Genomic DNA, 21,239 nt, shown 5'->3' with positions numbered 1-21,239 from the left:
GTTGCTGGTGTCATTGAACTCCTCTGCCCACTTCTTCCGGTTCAGGGCGTTGGTGGAGCCGTCCAAACGGTAGTAGTCTATGTTCCGGAACCACTTCCCCTCACCTGCACAGGTAAACACCGTGTAGTTAGTACAGTCATCATACAGTTTGCCCTTTTTCTCCTGTCAGCTTCAGTTTAGCTAAGCAAGAGGCAGGCCTTCTCCTGTCAGCTTCAGTTTAGCTAAGCAAGAGGCAAGCCTTCTCCTGTCAGCTTCAGTTTAGCTAAGCAAGAGGCAAGCCTTCTCCTGTCAGCTTCAGTTTAGCTAAGCAAGAGGCAAGCCTTCTCCTGTCAGCTTCAGTTTAGCTAAGCAAGAGGCAGGCCTTCTCCTGTCAGCTTCAGTTTAGCTAAGCAAGAGGCAGGCCTTCTCCTGTCAGCTTCAGTTTAGCTAAGCAAGAGGCAAGCCTTCTCCTGTCAGCTTCAGTTTAGCTAAGCAAGAGGCAAGCCTTCTCCTGTCAGCTTCAGTTTAGCTAAGCAAGAGGCAAGCCTTCTCCTGTCAGCTTCAGTTTAGCTAAGCAAGAGGCAAGCCTTCTCCTGTCAGCTTCAGTTTAGCTAAGCAAGAGGCAAGCCTTCTCCTGTCAGCTTCAGTTTAGCTAAGCAAGAGGCAGGCCTTCTCCTGTCAGCTTCAGTTTAGGTAGGCAAGAGGCAGGCCTTCTCCTGTCAGCTTCAGTTTAGCTAAGCAAGAGGCAGGCCTTCTCCTGTCAGCTTCAGTTTAGGTAGGCAAGAGGCAGGCCTTCTCCTGTCAGCTTCAGTTTAGGTAGGCAAGAGGCAGGCCTTCTCCTGTCAGCTTCAGTTTAGCTAAGCAAGAGGCAGGCCTTCTCCTGTCAGCTTCAGTTTAGCTAAGCAAGAGGCAAGCCTTCTCCTGTCAGCTTCAGTTTAGGTAGGCAATACGCAAGCTTTCTCCCAAACCAATCCTTAAACAGGCCTAGTCCCAAAACAATCCCTAGACAGGCCTTGTTTCAAAATGCATCACTAGACTCTAGGACAGGGAGAACGACTGCCCCAACTTAACGAAGCCATTAAGTTCAAGGATGACCGCAGTACTGCAGGCATTGTTTGCAGAAAACAGGATCCCCCATTATAGTGGAAGGGAAAAAGTCATTTAAATTGCACACAAAATAAGTTATAAGCATAATTTAGTAGCTAATGGCAGCCTGCAGTACCCTGTCGGTCTTCAACTTCAGATACTCAATGAGAAAGTCTGCAATATCACTTCCTGGAGTAGATCAAACTGAGCATGACACCATATGGAGATGTAAAGTACTAAGAGAGAGGTGTAAGCTAAAGTACTGAGAGAGAGGTGTAAGCTAAAGTACTGAGAGAGGTGTAAGCTAAAGTACTGAGAGAGGTGTAAGCTAAAGTACTGAGAGAGGTGTAAGCTAAAGTACTGAGAGAGAGGTGTAAGCTAAAGTACTGAGAGAGGTGTAAGCTAAAGTACTGAGAGAGGTGTAAGCTAAAGTACTGAGAGAGGTGTAAGCTAAAGTACTGAGAGAGGTGTAAGCTAAAGTACTGAGAGAGGTGTAAGCTAAAGTACTGAGAGAGGTGTAAGCTAAAGTACTGAGAGAGAGGTGTAAGCTAAAGTACTGAGAGAGAGGTGTAAGCTAAAGTACTGAGAGAGAGGTGTAAGCTAAAGTACTGAGAGAGAGGTGTAAGCTAAAGTACTGAGAGAGGTGTAAGCTAAAGTACTGAGAGAGACGTAAGCTAAAGTACTGAGAGAGGTGTAAGCTAAAGTACTGAGAGAGAGGTGTAAGCTAAAGTACTAAGAGAGGTGTAAGCTAAAGTACTGAGAGAGGTGTAAGCTAAAGTACTGAGAGAGGTGTAAGCTAAAGTACTGAGAGAGGTGTAAGCTAAAGTACTGAGAGAGACGTAAGCTAAAGTACTGAGAGAGGTGTAAGCTAAAGTACTAAGAGAGAGGTGTAAGCTAAAGTACTAAGAGAGGTGTAAGCTAAAGTACTAAGAGAGGTGTAAGCTAAAGTACTGAGAGATGTGTAAGCTAAAGTACTGAGAGAGGTGTAAGCTAAAGTACTGAGAGAGGTGTAAGCTAAAGTACTGAGAGAGGTGTAAGCTAAAGTACTGAGAGAGAGGTGTAAGCTAAAGTACTGAGAGAGGTGTAAGCTAAAGTACTGAGAGAGGTGTAAGCTAAAGTACTAAGAGAGGTGTAAGCTAAAGTACTGAGAGAGAGGTGTAAGCTAAAGTACTGAGAGAGGTGTAAGCTAAAGTACTGAGAGAGGTGTAAGCTAAAGTACTGAGAGAGGTGTAAGCTAAAGTACTAAGAGAGGTGTAAGCTAAAGTACTGAGAGAGGTGTAAGCTAAAGTACTGAGAGAGGTGTAAGCTAAAGTACTGAGAGAGGTGTAAGCTAAAGTACTAAGAGAGGTGTAAGCTAAAGTACTAAGAGAGGTGTAAGCTAAAGTACTGAGAGAGGTGTAAGCTAAAGTACTGAGAGAGACGTAAGCTAAAGTACTGAGAGAGGTGTAAGCTAAAGTACTAAGAGAGGTGTAAGCTAAAGTACTGAGAGAGGTGTAAGCTAAAGTACTGAGAGAGGTGTAAGCTAAAGTACTAAGAGAGAGGTGTAAGCTAAAGTACTAAGAGAGGTGTAAGCTAAAGTACTAAGAGAGGTGTAAGCTAAAGTACTGAGAGATGTGTAAGCTAAAGTACTGAGAGAGGTGTAAGCTAAAGTACTGAGAGAGGTGTAAGCTAAAGTACTAAGAGAGGTGTAAGCTAAAGTACTAAGAGAGGTGTAAGCTAAAGTACTGAGAGAGGTGTAAGCTAAAGTACTTCCATAACAGAGAGTGTGTTCAGCTTTTTAATACAGCCTGCCACGCTGCCTGCTCCACAACTCTAACATTCAGTATGGTTCCAATTACTTCACTGATCTTTTCATTACAAATTGCAAACCCTTAAGCAAATATTTTTCTTGTGGGATAAAAAAAAAGTAAAGGTCTAATCATCAAAATGAAAGCAAAAACAGCTGCCGAGGTTTAATTAAGAACATCACCTAACGCCAGAGGCTGTGCTGAGAGGAGGGGCGGAGAGCGACAGTGTGTGCATGTACACATGTTGCATGTCTTCAGAGTTTGTTGCTTTCTGTCAGTACGACCTTAGTATTCTACCAGTAACACATGGTTTCTACCAGTAATACATGGTTTCTAGCAGTATACATGGTTTCTAGCAGTATACATGGTTTCTAGCAGTATACATGGTTTCTACCAGTATACATGGTTTCTAGCAGTATACATGGTTTCTACCAGTAATACATGGTTTCTAGCAGTATACATGGTTTCTACCAGTAATACATGGTTTCTAGCAGTATACATGGTTTCTAGCAGTATACATGGTTTCTAGCAGTATACATGGTTTCTACCAGTATACATGGTTTCTACCAGTATACATGTTTCTACCAGTATACATGGTTTCTAGCAGTATACGTGGTTTCTAGCAGTATACATGGTTTCTACCAGTATACATGGTTTCTACCAGTATACATGGTTTCTACCAGTATACATGGTTTCTACCAGTATACATGGTTTCTACCAGTATATATGGTTTCTAGCAGTATATATGGTTTCTAGCAGTATACATGGTTTCTAGCAGTATACATGGTTTCTAGCAGTATACATGGTTTCTACCAGTATACGTGGTTTCTACCAGTAACACATGGTTTCTAGCCTAATATTTCTAGTGCACCTAAAGGAAAAGGTTGGGGAACACTAGGCTAGGGGTTGGTAGGGGTTAGTGTTAGGGTGTAGGGCCTAGAGGTTGGGGAACACTAGGCTAGGGGTTGGTAGGGGTTAGTGTTAGGGTGTAGGGCCTAGAGGTTGGGGAACACTAGGCTAGGGGTTGGTAGGGGTTAGTGTTAGGGTGTAGGGCCTAGAGGTTGGGGAACACTAGGCTAGGGGTTGGTAGGGGTTAGTGTTAGGGTGTAGGGCCTAGAGGTTGGGGAACACTAGGCTAGGGGTTGGTAGTGGACAGGGTGGGTGTAGGGCCTAGAGGTTGTGGTGTAGGGGTTAGTGTTAGGGTGTAGGGGTCAGTGTTAGGGTGTAGGGCCTTGAGGTTGTGGTGTAGGGGTTAGTGTTAGGGTGTAGGGCAGTATAGTACCTTTGTATGGAAAGGGTTTTTCCTCCTCGTTGGCTCGGCCAGCCAGCTCCAGGAAGTCTTCAATCAGGTCCAGAGAGATCAGAGACTGACTGAAGACCAGACTGATGAAGGGATAGAAGATACTGTCATGGTAACAGGACGTTTGGGGATAGAAGATACTGTCATGGTAACAGGACGTTTGGGGATAGAAGATACTGTCATGGTAACAGGACGTTTGGGGATAGAAGATACTGTCATGGTAACAGGACGTTTGGGGATAGAAGATACTGTCATGGTAACAGGACGTTTGGGGATAGAAGATACTGTCATGGTAACAGGACGTTTGGGGATAGAAGATACTGTCATGGTAACAGGACGTTTGGGGATAGAAGATACTGTCATGTTAACAGGACGTTTGGGGATAGAAGATACTGTCATGGTAACAGGACGTTTGGGGATAGAAGATACTGTCATGTTAACAGGACGTTTGAAAACATGGAAATGTTCCACTGCGCCATTTTGAAACATTTCATTCAAGCACTTAGCATTGATCAATTCAGTACATCTGGTCTCAAAGTGTTGCCTATTTCCAGAGCTTGGCAGGCGCCTTACACTTTGTCTTCCACCTCCTCGGCCATACGGAGGATCTCAAACAGCAGCACCATCTTCCCAGAATGCTCCAGGATCTCAGAGTCGGCCTCCGTGACAAACTCCTTGTGCCAGTCATGACTCCTGGTGCCAGGGCTGGAGGCTGGACGCACTGGGGAGAGCAGAGGGCAAGGGTTAGGTCAGAGCTGGATCAGTGAGGTCAGGTGGTCAGTATTCAGACCCCTTAGATTTCTTCACATTTTATCGTGGGATTAAAACCTAATAGATCTGATCTAATTGTCATTTTTTGTCAACAATCTACACAAAATATTCTAATGTCAAATAGGAAGATGCATACACTACCGTTCAAAAGTTTGTGGTCAATTTCCTTGTTTTCTAAAGAAAAGCTATTTTTTTGTCAATTAAAATAACATCAAATTGATCAGAAATACAGTGTAGACATTGTTAATGTTGTAAATGGCTTTTGTAGCTGGAAACAGCTGATTTTTAATGGAATATCTACATAGGCGTACAGAGGCCCATTATCAGCAACCATCAGTCCTGTGTTCCAATGGCACGTTGTGTTTGCTTATCCAAGTTTATCATTTTAATAAGCTAATTGATCATTAGAAAACCCTTTTGCAATGATGTTAGCACAGCTGAAAACTGTTGTGCTGATTAAAGAAGCAATAAAAAAAACTGGCCTTCTTGAGACTAGTTGAGTATTTGGAGCAACAGCAATTGTGGGTTTGAATATAGGCTCAAAACGGCCAGAAACAAATAACTTTCTTCTGAAACTCGTCAGTCTATTATTTTTCTGAGAAATGAAGGCTATTCCATGCGAGAAATTGCCAAGAAACTGAAGATCTCGTACAACGCTGTGTACTACTCCCTTCACAGAACAGCGCAAACCGGCTCTAACCAGAATAGAAAGAGGAGTGGGAGGCCCCGGTGCACAACTGAGCAAGAGGACAAATACATTAGAGTGTCTAGTTTGAGAAACAGACGCCTCACAGGTCCTCAACTGGTAGCTTCATTAAATAGTACCCGCAAAACACCAGTCTCAACGTCAACAGTGAAGAGGCGACTCCGGGATGCTGACCTTCAAGGCAGAGATGCAAAGAAAAAGCCATATCACAGACTGGCCAATAAAAAGAAAAGATGGGCAAAAGAACACAGACACTGGACTTTTTCTTTCTTTCAGAAGAATAATTTATTTCCTTCTTAATGCATTTGAGCCAATCAGTTGTGTTTTGACATGGTTGGGGGGGTATACAGAAGATAGCCCTATTTGGTAAAAGACCAAGTCCATATTATGGCAAGAACAGCTCAAATAAGCAAAGAGAAACGACAGTCCATCATTACTTTAAGACATAAAGGTCAGACAATACGGAACATTTCAAGAACTTTGAAAGTTTCTTCAAGTGCAGTCGCAAAAACCATCAAGCGCTATGATGAAACTGGCTCTCATGAGGACCGCCACAGGAATGGAAGACCCAGAGTTACCTCTGCTGCAGAGGATAAGTTCATTAGAGTTACCAGCCTCAGAAATTGCAGCCCAAATAAATGCTTCACAGAGTTCAATTAACAGACACATCTCAACATCAACTGTTCAGAGGAGACTGTGTGAATCAGGCCTTCATGGTCGAATTGCTGCAAAGAAACCACTACTAAAGGACACGAAGAAGAGACTTGCTTGGGCCAAGAAATACGAGCAATGGACATTAGACCGGTGGAAATCTGTCCTTTGGTCTGTAGTTTGAGATTTTTGGTTCCAACCGCCGTGTCTTTGTGAGACGCAGTGTGGGTGAACGGATGAACTCCGGGGGTGTATTTCCCACCGTGAAGCATGGAGGAGGTGTTGTTATGGTGTGGGGGTGCTTTGCTGGTGACACTGTCTGTGATTTATTTAGAATTCAAGTCACACTTAACCAGCATGGCTACCACAGCATTCTGCAGTGATTGAGGTGAAATGGAGGAGGAAAGACTATGTAACTATCGCGACCTCGAAGAAATCGAGAATGAAACTCATTTTATCCTCTATTGCCCTTTCTACCACGCTATACGCTTGGTCTGATTCCAGACAGACCACCAGATATACCCTGGCATTATGTGGCTGAGGAGACAGACCACCAGATATACCCTGGCATTATGTGGCTGAGGAGACAGACCACCAGATATACCCTGGCATTATGTAGCTGAGGAGACAGACCACCAGATATACCCTGGCATTATGTGGCTGAGGAGACAGACCACCAGATATACCCTGGCATTATGTGGCTGAGGAGACAGACCACCAGATATACCCTGGCATTATGTGGCTGAGGAGACAGACCACCAGATATACCCTGGCATTATGTAGCTGAGGAGACAGACCACCAGATATACCCTGGCATTATGTGGCTGAGGAGACAGACCACCAGATATACCCTGGCATTATGTGGCTGAGGAGTCAGACCACCAGATATACCCTGGCATTATGTGGCTGAGGAGACAGACCACCAGATATACCCTGGCATTATGTGGCTGAGCCATGAGGAGACAGACCACCAGATATACCCTGGCATTATATGGCTGAGGAGACAGACCACCAGATATACCCTGGCATTATGTGGCTGAGGAGACAGACCACCAGATATACCCTGGCATTATGTGGCTGAGGAGACAGACCACCAGATATACCCTGGCATTATGTGGCTGAGGAGACAGACCACCAGATATACCCTGGCATTATGTAGCTGAGGAGACAGACCACCAGATATACCCTGGCATTATGTGGCTGAGGAGACAGACCACCAGATATACCCTGGCATTATGTAGCTGAGGAGACAGACCACCAGATATACCCTGGCATTATATGGCTGAGCCATTAGGAGACAGACCACCAGATATACCCTGGCATGATGTGGCTGAGCCATGAGGAGACAGCCCACCAGTTATACCCTGGCATTATGTAGCTGAGGAGACAGACCACCAGATATACCCTGGCATTATGTAGCTGAGGAGACAGACCACCAGATATACCCTGGCATTATGTGGCTGAGGAGACAGACCACCAGATATACCCTGGCATTATGTAGCTGAGGAGACAGACCACCAGAAATACCCTGGCATTATGTGGCTGAGGAGACAGACCACCAGATATACCCTGGCATTATGTGGCTGAGGAGACAGACCACCAGATATACCCTGGCATTATGTGGCTGAGGAGACAGACCACCAGATATACCCTGGCATTATGTAGCTGAGGAGACAGACCACCAGATATACCCTGGCATTATGTGGCTGAGGAGACAGACCACCAGATATACCCTGGCATTATATGGCTGAGCCATGAGGAGAAACTGAATATGTTATGTATGTATGTGTATATATACGGTGTGTATGCATGTATATTATTTTACTGCTCTAGGGATATAATTATTGTTTGGATAACCTTATTTACTATTATGTATCGATTTTTACCTTACATTTTTTCCCTCTTTATGCGATGCGCAATGCAGAGAACACCGGAAGAAGAATTATAATTTAATTACCACAGTGAATTATTGTAATGTTTGTTTGTGTGTCAATTAATCCTATAAGGGATGGGTTGGCGATTTGACACGGAAATAAGGGATGGGTTGGCGATTTGACACGGAAATAAGGGATGGGTTGGCGATTTGACACGGAAATAAGGGATGGGTTGGCGATTTGACACGGAAATAAGGGATGGGTTGGCGATTTGACACGGAAATAAGGGATGGGTTGGCGATTTGACACGGAAATAAGGGATGGGTTGGCGATTTGACACGGAAATAAGGGATGGGTTGGCGATTTGACACGGAAATAAGGGATGGGTTGGCGATTTGACACGGAAATAAGGGATGGGTTGGCGATTTGACACGGAAATAAGGGATGGGTTGGCGATTTGACACGGAAATAAGGGATGGGTTGGCGATTTGACACGGAAATAAATTAAAGGTCCACCAGTCAAGTATTGAATTTCAAGCTGATTGGTAACAATAACCAATCAGACATTGAATATCTCTTTAAGCATGGTCAGGTTAATAATGACGCTGTGGACTATGTATTAAACCACCCAGACACATCAAAGATAGTATCCTCCCGAAGTGAGCTGCAGGACAGGAAGGAACCTGCTCAGGGACGCTACCATGAGGCCACTGGTCATTTTAAAACAGCTACAGAGGCCAAAGGCTGTGATGGGACAGGAAGGAACCTGCTCAGGGACGCTACCATGAGGCCACTGGTCATTTTAAAACAGCTACAGAGGCCAAAGGCTGTGATGGGACGGATCAATAACATTGTAATGACTCCACAATTATGACTTAAATGACAGAGTGAAAAGAAGCATAATATACATAATACAAATATTCCAAAACATGCATCCTGTACGCAACAAGGCACTAAAGTAATACTGCAACAAAACACAGCAAATTAATACACTTTATGTTTGGGGCAAATCCAACACAACACATCACTGAGTAACTTATTTTCAACCATGGTGGTGGCTGCTTCATGGTATGGGTATTCTTGACATCGGCAAAGACTGGGGAGTTTTTCAGGATGAAAATGGGATGGAGCTAAGCACAGGCAAAAATCCTAGAGCAAAGCCTGCTTCAGTCTGCTTTACACCAGACACTGGGGAGAGGAATTCACCTTTCAGCCGGACAATAACCTACAACACAAAGCCACATCTACACTGGAGTTGCTTACCAAGAAGACAGTGAATGTTCCCGAGTGGCCAAATTACAGTTTTGCCTTAAATCTGATTGAAAATCTATGGTAAGACTTGAACATTGCTGTCTAGGCCATGATCCCCAGCACCTTGACAGAGCTTGAAGAATTATGACAATTAGAGATTTACCCAGAAAGACACAGCTGTAATCGCTGCCAAAGGTGTTTCAAACATGTATTGACTCAGGGAGCTGAATACTCAGGGAGCTGAATACTGACGCAACGACTATATTTAAGTTATTTATCTTTTATTAACCTTTAAAAAATATATGTAATTTTTATTCCACTTTGACAAAGTATCTTGCGTAGATTGTTGACAAAAAAAACAAAAAATTAAATTAATTGTAATCCCACTTTGTAACAATAAAATGTGAAGGAATACTTTCCCAAGGCATTATACATATGGGGTGAAACGCTCTGAGCACTGCAGATGGACATGTAACGAACAGAGCAAACACTGCTCCAATCCTCTACCTACCTGACATACAATATCTGTTCTACCCCGTACCTTCCCATCATATGTTCTAACGTACAACACAACATTATATCAATCTACAGGCTGATGATTCTATACCTTCCTCCTCTGGCTCGGCCCGGTTGCGGCTGGATGGGTCTCCTCCTCTGGAGCTGGTGTTCCATTCCTTTATCACCTCCAGAGCATCGCTGTCCGAGTCACTGTTCTTCTTCTTAGCTTTCCCCCGCTTCTTCTTCCTACAGGGGGGGGGGGCAGAGCAGTGGAAGGTTGTATATTACAGTATGATAGACAGTCAACAGTGAAAGGTTGTATATTACAGTATGATAAACAGTCAACAGTGAAAGGTTGTATATTGCAGTATGATAGACAGTCAACAGTGAAAGGTTGTATATTGCAGTATGATAAACAGTCAACAGTGAAAGGTTGTATTGTGCAGTATGATAACGGTCAACCGTGAAAGGTTGTATATTGCAGTATGATAGACAGTCAACAGTGGAAGGTTGTATATTACAGTATGATAGAGAGTCAACAGTGAAAGGTTGTATATTGCAGTATGATAAACAGTCAACAGTGAAAGGTTGTATTGTGCAGTATGATAACGGTCAACCGTGAAAGGTTGTATATTGCAGTATGATAAACGGTCAACAGTGAAAGGTTGTATATTGCAGTATGATAAATGGTCAACCGTGAAAGGTTGTATTGTGCAGTATGATAACGGTCAACAGTGAAAGGTTGTATTGTGCAGTATGATAACGGTCAACAGTGAAAGGTTGTATTGTGCAGTATGATAACGGTCAACAGTGAAAGGTTGTATTGTGCAGTATGATAACGGTCAACAGTGAAAGGTTGTATTATGCTGTATGATAAACAGTCAACAGTGAAAGGTTGTATTGTGCAGTATGATAACGGTCAACAGTGAAAGGTTGTATTATGCTGTATGATAAACAGTCAACAGTGAAAGGTTGTATTGTGCAGTATGATAACGGTCAACAGTGAAAGGTTGTATTGTGCAGTATGATAACGGTCAACAGTGAAAGGTTGTATTATGCAGTATGATAAACAGTCAACAGTGAAAGGTTGTATATTGCAGTATGATAAACAGTCAACAGTGAAAGGTCAGTCTGTCATGGAAGGAGCAGGTGTTCCTAATGTTTTGTACACAGTGTAATTGAGGTAATATCGAGGACAGTCGTGGTCAAAAGTTTTGAGAATGACACAAGTATTGGTCTTCACAAAGTTTGCTGCTTCAGTGTTTTTAGATATTTTTGTCAGATGTTACTATGGTATACTGAAGTATAATTACAAGCATTCCATAAGTGTCAAAGGCTTTTATTGACAATTACATTACGTTTATGCAAAGAGTCAATATTTGCAGTGTTGACCCTTCTTTTTCAAGACCTCTGCAATCCGCCCTGGCATGCTGTCAATTAACTTCTGGGCCACTTCCTGACTGATGGCAGCCCATTCTTGCATAATCAATGCTTGGAGTTTGTCCGAATTTGTGGGGTTTTGTTTGTCCACCCGCCTCTTGAGGATTGACCACAAGTTCTCAATGGGATTAAGGTCTGGGGAGTTTCCTGGCCATGGACCCAAAATGTCGATGTTTTGTTCCCCAAGCCACTTAGTTATCACTTTTGCCTTATGGCAAGGTGCTCCATCATGCTGGAAAAGGCATTGGTCGTCACCAAACTGTTCTTGGATGGTTGGGAGAAGTTGCTCTCGGAGGATGTGTTGGTACCATTCTTTATTCATGGCTGTGTTCTTAGGCAAAATTGTGAGTGAGCCCACTCCCTTGGCTGAGAAGCAACCCCACACATGAATGGTCTCAGGATGCTTTACTGTTGGCATGACACAGGACTGATGGTAGCGCTCACCTTGTCTTCTCCGGACAAGCTTTTTTCCAGATGACCCAAACAATCGGAAAGGGGATTCATCAGAGAAAATGACTTTACCCCAGTCCTCAGCAGTCCAATCCCTGTACCTTTTGCAGAATGTCAGTCTGTCAGTGATGTTTTTCCTGGAGAGAAATGGCTTCCTAGCTTTCCTTCTTGACACCAGGCCATCCTCCAAAAGTCTTCGCCTCACTGTGCGTGCAGATGCACTCACACCTGCCTGCTGCCATTCCTGAGCAAGCTCTGCACTGGTGGTGCCCCGATCCCGCAGCTGAATCAACTTTAGGAGACAGTCCTGGCGTTTGCTGGACTTTCTTGGGCGCCCTGAAGCCTTCTTCACAACAATTGAACCTCTCTCCTTGAAGTTCTTGATGATCCGATAAATGGTTGATTTAGGTGCAATCTTACTAGCAGCAATATCCTTGCCTGTGAAGCCCTTTTTGTGCAAAGCAATGATAACGGCACGTGTTTCCTTGCAGGTAACCATGGTTAACAGACGAAGAACAATGATTTCAAGCACCACCCTCCTTTTAAAGCTTCCAGTCTGTTATTCTAACTCAATCAGCATGACAGAGTGATCTCCAGCCTTGTCCTCGTCAACACTCTCACCTGTGTTAACGAGAGAATCACTGACATGATGTCAGCTGGTCCTTTTGTGGCAGGGCTGAAATGCAGTGGAAATGTTTTTTGGGGGATTAAGTTCATTTTCATGGCAAAGAGGGAATTTGCAATTCATCTGATCACTCTTCATAACATTCTGGAGTATATGCAAATTGCCATCATAAAAACAGAGGCAGCAGACTGTGAAAATTAACATGTGTCATTTTCAAAACTTTTGACCACGACTGGTCAAATGAAACCATTCTACTCTTCACTCCCTCACACTCCAGTAATATGGGGCAGAACTTTTGAGAACAACTTTTGGACTAGAAACTTTTTTTCAGTGATGGCAGCGCTCAGTTTCTCCTCTACACCCCATCTCCCTCTACACCCCATCTCCACCCCATCTCCCTCTCCACCCCATCTCCCTCTCCATCTCCGTCTCCCTCTACACCCCATCACCCTCTCCACCCCATCACCCTCTCCACCCCATCTCCCTCTCCACCCCATCTCCCTCTCCACCCCATCTCCCTCTCCACCCCATCACCCTCTCCACCCCATCACCCTCTCCACCCCATCACCCTCTCCACCCCATCTCCCTCTCCACCCCATCTCCCTCTACACCCCATCTCCCTCTACACCCCATCTCATCTCCCTCTCCACCCCATCTCCCTCTACACCCCATCTCCCTCTACACCCCATCTCCCTCTCCACCCCATCTCATCTCCCTCTCCACCCCATCTCATCTCCCTCTCCACCCCATCTCCCTCTCCACCCCATCTCCCTCTCCACCCCATCTCCCTCTACACCCCATCTCCCTCTACACCCCATCTCCCTCTCCACCCCATCTCCCTCTCCACCCCATCTCCCTCTCCACCCCATCTCCCTCTCCACCCCATCTCCCTCTACACCCCATCTCATCTCCCTCTCCACCCCATCTCCCTCTACACCCCATCTCCCTCTCCACCCCATCACCCTCTCCACCCCATCTCCCTCTCCACCCCATCTCCCTCTCCACCCCATCTCCCTCTCCACCCCATCTCCCTCTCCACCCCATCTCCCTCTCCACCCCATCACCCTCTCCACCCCATCTCCCTCTACACCCCATCTCCCTCTCCACCCCATCTCATCTCCCTCTCCACCCCATCTCCCTCTCCACCCCATCTCCCTCTCCACCCCATCTCCCTCTCCACCCCATCTCCCTCTCCACCCCATCTCCCTCTACACCCCATCTCATCTCCCTCTCCACCCCATCTCCCTCTACACCCCATCTCCCTCTCCACCCCATCACCCTCTCCACCCCATCTCCCTCTCCACCCCATCTCCCTCTCCACCCCATCTCCCTCTCCACCCCATCTCCCTCTCCACCCCATCTCCCTCTCCACCCCATCACCCTCTCCACCCCATCTCCCTCTACACCCCATCTCCCTCTCCACCCCATCTCATCTCCCTCTCCACCCCATCTCCCTCTCCACCCCATCTCCCTCTACACCCCATCTCCCTCTCCACCCCATCTCCCTCTCCACCCCATCACCCTCTCCACCCCATCTCCCTCTACACCCCATCTCCCTCTCCACCCCATCTCCCTCTACACCCCATCTCCCTCTCCACCCCAGCTACCAATCACACCTAAATAACATTCAAACTTATGGAATGGGGAAGCAGCTGGGGAGACTAATGACTGGTTAGGGGAAGCAGCTGAGGAGACTAATGACTGGTTAGGGGAAGCAGCTGAGGAGACTAATGACTGGTTAGGGGAAGCAGCTGGGGAGACTAATGACTGGTTAGGGGAAGCAGCTGAGGAGACTAATGACTGGTTAGGGGAAGCAGCTGAGGAGACTAATGACTGGTTAGGGGAAGCAGCTGAGGAGACTAATGACTGGTTAGGGGAAGCAGCTGGGGAGACTAATGACTGGTTAAGGGAAGCAGCTGAGGAGACTAATGACTGGTTAGGGGAAGCAGCTGAGGAGACTAATGACTGGTTAGAGGAAGCAGCTGAGGAGACTAATGACTGGTTAGGGGAAGCAGCTGGGGAGACTAATGACTGGTTAGGGGAAGCAGCTGGGGAGACTAATGACTGGTTAGGGGAAGCAGCTGAGGAGACTAATGACTGGTTAGGGGAAGCAGCTGGGGAGACTAATGACTGGTTAGGGGAAGCAGCTGAGGAGACTAATGACTGGTTAGGGGAAGCAGCTGAGGAGACTAATGACTGGTTAGAGGAAGCAGCTGAGGAGACTAATGACTGGTTAGGGGAAGCAGCTGGGGAGACTAATGACTGGTTAGGGGAAGCAGCTGGGGAGACTAATGACTGGTTAGGGGAAGCAGCTGAGGAGACTAATGACTGGTTAGGGGAAGCAGCTGGGGAGACTAATGACTGGTTAGGGGAAGCAGCTGGGGAGACTAATGACTGGTTAGGGGAAGCAGCTGAGGAGACTAATGACTGGTTAAGGGAAGCAGCTGGGGAGACTAATGACTGGTTAGGGGAAGCAGCTGGGGAGACTAATGACTGGTTAGGGGAAGCAGCTGAGGAGACTAATGACTGGTTAGGGGAAGCAGCTGAGGAGACTAATGACTGGTTAGGGGAAGCAGCTGAGGAGACTAATGACTGGTTAGGGGAAGCAGCTGAGGAGACTAATGACTGGTTAGGGGAAGCAGCTGAGGAGACTAATGACTGGTTAGGGGAAGCAGCTGAGGAGACTAATGACTGGTTAGGGGAAGCAGCTGAGGAGACTAATGACTGGTTAGGGGAAGCAGCTGAGGAGACTAATGACTGGTTAGGGGAAGCAGCTGGGGAGACTAATGACTGGTTAGGGGAAGCAGCTGAGGAGACTAATGACTGGTTAGGGGAAGCAGCTGAGGAGACTAATGACTGGTTAGGGGAAGCAGCTGAGGAGACTAATGACTGGTTAGGGGAAGCAGCTGAGGAGACTAATGACTGGTTAGAGGAAGCAGCTGAGGAGACTAATGACTGGTTAGGGGAAGCAGCTGGGGAGACTAATGACTGGTTAAGGGAAGCAGCTGGGGAGACTAATGACTGGTTAGGGGAAGCAGCTGGGGAGACTAATGACTGGTTAGGGGAAGCAGCTGAGGAGACTAATGACTGGTTAGGGGAAGCAGCTGAGGAGACTAATGACTGGTTAGGGGAAGCAGCTGAGGAGACTAATGACTGGTTAGGGGAAGCAGCTGAGGAGACTAATGACTGGTTAGGGGAAGCAGCTGAGGAGACTAATGACTGGTTAGGGGAAGCAGCTGAGGAGACTAATGACTGGTTAGGGGAAGCAGCTGAGGAGACTAATGACTGGTTAGGGGAAGCAGCTGGGGAGACTAATGACTGGTTAGGGGAAGCAGCTGGGGAGACTAATGACTGGTTAGGGGAAGCAGCTGAGGAGACTAATGACTGGTTAGGGGAAGCAGCTGAGGAGACTAATGACTGGTTAGGGGAAGCAGCTGAGGAGACTAATGACTGGTTAGGGGAAGCAGCTGAGGAGACTAATGACTGGTTAGGGGAAGCAGCTGGGGAGACTAATGACTGGTTAGGGGAAGCAGCTGGGGAGACTAATGACTGGTTAGGGGAAGCAGCTGGGGAGACTAATGACTGGTTAGGGGAAGCAGCTGAGGAGACTAATGACTGGTTAGGGGAAGCAGCTGAGGAGACTAATGACTGGTTAGGGGAAGCAGCTGAGGAGACTAATGACTGGTTAGGGGAAGCAGCTGGGGAGACTAATGACTGGTTAGGGGAAGCAGCTGGGGAGACTAATGACTGGTTAGGGGAAGCAGCTGGGGAGACTAATGACTGGTTAGGGGAAGCAGCTGGGGAGACTAATGACTGGTTAGGGGAAGCAGCTGGGGAGACTAATGACTGGTTAGGGGAAGCAGCTGAGGAGACTAATGACTGGTTAGGGGAAGCAGCTGGGGAGACTAATGACTGGTTAGGGGAAGCAGCTGAGGAGACTAATGACTGGTTAGGGGAAGCAGCTGGGGAGACTAATGACTGGTTAGGGGAAGCAGCTGGGGAGACTAATGACTGGTTAGGGGAAGCAGCTGGGGAGACTAATGACTGGTTAGGGGAAGCAGCTGGCTTCTCACAGCTGTCACACCAGATATTGGATGAAGCACTCATTCTGATATGCCATATCTGACATCACTCTGAAATCTGATATTGTTGGACGTGTAGGGATGCATTCTGTGCTCAGTCATTCATTTCAATAAGAGAAACATCCACCATTATTCAGAGATCACACAGGGAGAAGATCTGTTCGCACCTCTTTTACAGCTCAATGGGTGATCAACCCTGGGAGTCTTATAGCTCAATCTTATAGGTTGGTGGTCTGAAAAATGTATGCACTCACTAACTGTAATAGTCTATGTGCCGGGGGGCTAGGGTCAGTCTGTTATATCTGGTGTTATTCTCCTGTCTTATCTGGTGTCCTGTGGGAATTTAAGTATGCACCCTCTAATTCTCTCTCTCTGTCTCTCCCGGAGGACCATGCCTCAGGACTACCTGGCCGGATGACTCCTGGCTGTCCCCAGTCCACCTGGTCGTTCCAGTTTTAACTCTTCTGCCTGCGGCTATGGAACCCTGACCTGTTCACCGGACGTGCTACCTTGTCCCGGACCTGCTGTTTTCAACTCTCTCTCTCTACGCCACCTGCTATTTCAACCTCTAAATGCCCGGCTATGAAAAGCCAAGTGACATTTACTCCTGATGTACTGACCTGTTGCAACCACTGTGATTATTATTTGACCCTGCTGGTCATCTATGAAGGTTTGAACATCTTGGAGAACAATCTGGCCTTAATGGCCATGTACTGTTATAATCTCCACCCGGCACAGCCAGAAGAGGACTGGCCACCCCTCAGAGCCTGGTTCCTCTCTACCCAGTACAGCCACTAGAGGACTGGCCACCCCTCAGAGCCTGGTTCCTCTCTAGGTTTCTTCCTAGGTTCCTGTCTTTCTAGGGAGTTTTTCCTAGCCACTGTGCTTCTACATCTGCATTGCTTGCTGTTTGGGGTTTTAGGCTGGGTTTCTGTATAGCACTTTGTGACATCTACTGATGTAAAAAGGGCTTTATAAATAGATTTTATTGAATGGGTGATACACTCTGGGCCTCTTTTATAGCTCAATGGGTGATACACTCTGCGTACTTTGTCAGACCCCCCCCACACCGTTTTCTTCCCACAGAGCTACACAACGGAGAATATCGCAAAAAAGGTGAATATAGCCGAAAAGTGACGAGTTTGCATTCCTGTAAATAACGTGGTTACTTTTTCTGTTTCTCGTCCTCAGAGGTCATGCTCATAGAAGACTCCTCGGTCTCCGAGGCGATGAACTCTTCCATGCTGTCCTCATCAAAGTACCCCTAAAACACAAGATACACAGTCAGAACCCCTAAAACACAAGATACACAGTCAGAACCCCTAAAACACAAGATACACCGAAAGTCAAATCAGAGCAGGAACATGGTTTAATAAAGACAAGTACAAAGGCCTCAAAGCTACCAGCAGGCCCAAAATGTTCCATTGGAACCAATAGGAGCTCTGGCGAGGAGGGGTAACAGATGGGAGGAGCGGCGGGTTGAGGGGTAACAGATGGGAGGAGCGGCAGGTTGAGGGGTAACAGATGGGAGGAGCGGCAGATTGAGGGGTAACAGATGGGAGGAGCGGCGGGTTGAGGGGTAACAGATGGGAGGAGCGGCGGGTTGAGGGGTAACAGATGGGAGGAGCGGCAGGTTGAGGGGTAACAGATGGGAGGAGCGGCAGGTTGAGGGGTAACAGATGGGAGGAGCGGCGGGGTTGAGGGGTAACAGATGGGAGGAGCGGCGGGTTGAGGGGTAACAGATGGGAGGAGCGGAAGGTTGAGGGGTAACAGATGGTAGCGGCAGGTTGAGGGGTAACAGATGGGAGGAGCGGCAGGTTGAGGGGTAACAGATGGGAGGAGCGGAAGGTTGAGGGGTAACAGATGGTAGCGGCAGGTTGAGGGGTAACAGATGGGAGGAGCGGCAGGTTGAGGGGTAACAGATGGGAGGAGCGGCAGGTTGAGGGGTAACAGATGGGAGGAGCGGCGGGTTGAGGGGTAACAGATGGGAGGAGCGGCGGGTTGAGGGGTAACAGATGGGAGGAGCGGCAGGTTGAGGGGTAACAGATGGGAGGAGCGGAAGGTTGAGGGGTAACAGATGGTAGCGGCAGGTTGAGGGGTAACAGATGGGAGGAGCGGCAGGTTGAGGGGTAACAGATGGGAGGAGCGGCAGGTTGAGGGGTAACAGATGGTAGCGGCAGGTTGAGGGGTAACAGATGGGAGGAGCGGCAGGTTGAGGGGTAACAGATGGGAGGAGCGGCAGGTTGAGGGGTAACAGATGGGAGGAGCGGCAGGTTGAGGGGTAACAGATGGGAGGAGCGGCAGGTTGAGGGGTAACAGATGGGAGGAGCGGCAGGTTGAGGGGTAACAGATGGGAGGAGCGGCAGGTTGAGGGGTAACAGATGGGAGGAGCGGCAGGTTGAGGGGTAACAGATGGGAGGAGCGGCAGATTGAGGGGTAACAGATGGGAGGATGGCAGGTTGAGGGGTAACAGATGGGAGGAGCGGCAGGTTGAGGGGTAACAGATGGGAGGAGCGGCAGGTTGAGGGGTAACAGATGGGAGGAGCGGCAGGTTGAGGGGTAACAGATGGGAGGAGCGGCAGGTTGAGGGGTAACAGATGGGAGGAGCGGCAGGTTGAGGGGTAACAGATGGGAGGAGCGGCAGGTTGAGGGGTAACAGATGGGAGGAGCGGCAGGTTGAGGGGTAACAGATGGGAGGAGCGGCAGGTTGAGGGGTAACAGATGGGAGGAGCGGCAGGTTGAGGGGTAACAGATGGGAGGAGCGGCGGGTTGAGGGGTAACAGATGGTAGCGGCAGGTTGAGGGGTAACAGATGGGAGGAGCGGCAGGTTGAGGGGTAACAGATGGGAGGAGCGGCAGGTTGAGGGGTAACAGATGGGAGGAGCGGCAGGTTGAGGGGTAACAGATGGGAGGAGCGGCAGGTTGAGGGGTAACAGATGGGAGGAGCGGCAGGTTGAGGGGTAACAGATGGGAGGAGCGGCAGGTTGAGGGGTAACAGATGGGAGGAGCGGCAGGTTGAGGGGTAACAGATGGGAGGAGCGGCAGGTTGAGGGGTAACAGATGGGAGGAGCGGCAGGTTGAGGGGTAACAGATGGGAGGAGCTGCAGATTGAGGGGTAACAGATGGGAGGATGGCAGGTTGAGGGGTAACAGATGGGAGGAGCGGCAGGTTGAGGGGTAACAGATGGGAGGAGCGGCAGGTTGAGGGGTAACAGATGGGAGGAGGAGCAGGTTGAGGGGTAACAGATGGGAGGAGCGGCAGGTTGAGGGGTAACAGATGGGAGGAGCGGCAGGTTGAGGGGTAACAGATGGGAGGAGCGGCAGGTTGAGGGGTAACAGATGGGAGGAGCGGCAGGTTGAGGGGTAACAGATGGGAGGAGCGGCAGGTTGAGGGGTAACAGATGGGAGGAGCGGCAGGTTGAGGGGTAACAGATGGGAGGAGCGGCAGGTTGAGGGGTAACAGATGGGAGGAGCGGCAGGTTGAGGGGTAACAGATGGGAGGAGCGGCAGGTTGAGGGGTAACAGATGGGAGGAGCGGCAGGTTGAGGGGTAACAGATGGGAGGAGCGGCAGGTTGAGGGGTAACAGATGGGAGGAGCGGCAGGTTGAGGGGTAACAGATGGGAGGAGCGGCAGGTTGAGGGGTAACAGATGGGAGGAGCGGCAGGTTGAGGGGTAACAGATGGGAGGAGCGGCAGGTTGAGGGGTAACAGATGGGAGCGGCAGGTTGAGGGGTAACAGATGGGAGGAGCGGCAGGTTGAGGGGTAACAGATGGGAGGAGCGGCAGGTTGAGGGGTAACAGATGGGAGGAGCGGCAGGTTGAGGGGTAACAGATGGGAGGAGCGGCAGGTTGAGGGGTAACAGATGGGAGGAGCGGCAGGTTGAGGGGTAACAGATGGGAGGAGCGGAAGGTTGAGGGGTAACAGATGGGAGGAGCGGCAGGTTGAGGGGTAACAGATGGGAGGAGCGGCAGGTTGAGGGGTAACAGATGGGAGGAGCGGCAGGTTGAGGGGTAACAGATGGGAGGAGCGGCAGGTTGAGGGGTAACAGATGGGAGGAGCGGCAGGTTGAGGGGTAACAGATGGGAGGAGCGGCAGGTTGAGGGGTAACAGATGGGAGGAGCGGCAGGTTGAGGGGTAACAGATGGGAGGAGCGGCAGGTTGAGGGGTAACAGATGGGAGGAGCGGCACGTTGAGGGGTAACAGATGGGAGCGGCAGGTTGAGGGGTAACAGATGGGAGCGGCAGGTTGAGGGGTAACAGATGGGAGCGGCAGGTTGAGGGGTAACAGATGGGAGCGGCAGGTTGAGGGGTAACAGATGGGAGGAGCGGCAGGTAGGTTCTCCTGGGGTGTAGTCACCTTGTTTTCCTTGCTGATGTAGTCCAGCTGGAGACACCAGGGATGGGTCCAGATTCTGCTGAGCATCTGGAAGTCCTGGAAGAGTTTGGTCCCGGCTCGGCCCCGACCCCCCTCCACCACGTTCCCCGCACCTGCACACAGAGACAGAGAGAGAGACAGAGAGAGAGAGAGACAGACAGACACAGAGAGAGAGACAGACAGACACAGAGAGAGAGACACAGACAGACAGACAGACAGAGCCAGAACGACAGACAGAGCCAGAACGACAGAGACAGAGGTGTGTGAGAGGGGGAGAGAGAGAGAGAGAGAGAGACAAAGAGGTGTGAGACAGGGAGAATGTATATATGTTTCATGCCCATCCCAGCTGAATAAGGTACCACTCCC

The 21,239-nt window shown here is 48.5% G+C and overlaps 1 protein-coding gene across 1 annotated transcript in view; it reads right to left on the bottom strand.

The window, feature by feature from the left end:
* LOC311107454 (transcriptional regulator ATRX-like) overlaps nt 1-21,239 on the bottom strand; it is a gene marked incomplete at its 3' end in the record, with an annotated part of 73,828 nt that overhangs the window by 9 nt on the left and 52,580 nt on the right. The window contains exons 21-26 of the mRNA XM_084149950.1: nt 20,856-20,986; nt 17,670-17,764; nt 10,013-10,149; nt 4,726-4,873; nt 4,135-4,235; nt 1-104 (exon numbers count right to left, since the gene is read on the bottom strand). The exon at nt 1-104 is cut by the window's left edge and continues 9 nt beyond it. Of these exons, the coding sequence (XP_084006076.1) occupies nt 1-104; nt 4,135-4,235; nt 4,726-4,873; nt 10,013-10,149; nt 17,670-17,764; nt 20,856-20,986 (716 nt within the window). The remainder of the gene's footprint in view (nt 105-4,134; nt 4,236-4,725; nt 4,874-10,012; nt 10,150-17,669; nt 17,765-20,855; nt 20,987-21,239) is intronic.

The sequence above is a fragment of the Coregonus lavaretus genome (assembly GCF_964263955.1).
Source record: "Coregonus lavaretus genome assembly, chromosome: 32".
Classification (NCBI taxonomy): domain Eukaryota; kingdom Metazoa; phylum Chordata; class Actinopteri; order Salmoniformes; family Salmonidae; genus Coregonus; species Coregonus lavaretus.
This window is presented reverse-complemented; position numbering and strand designations above follow the sequence as displayed.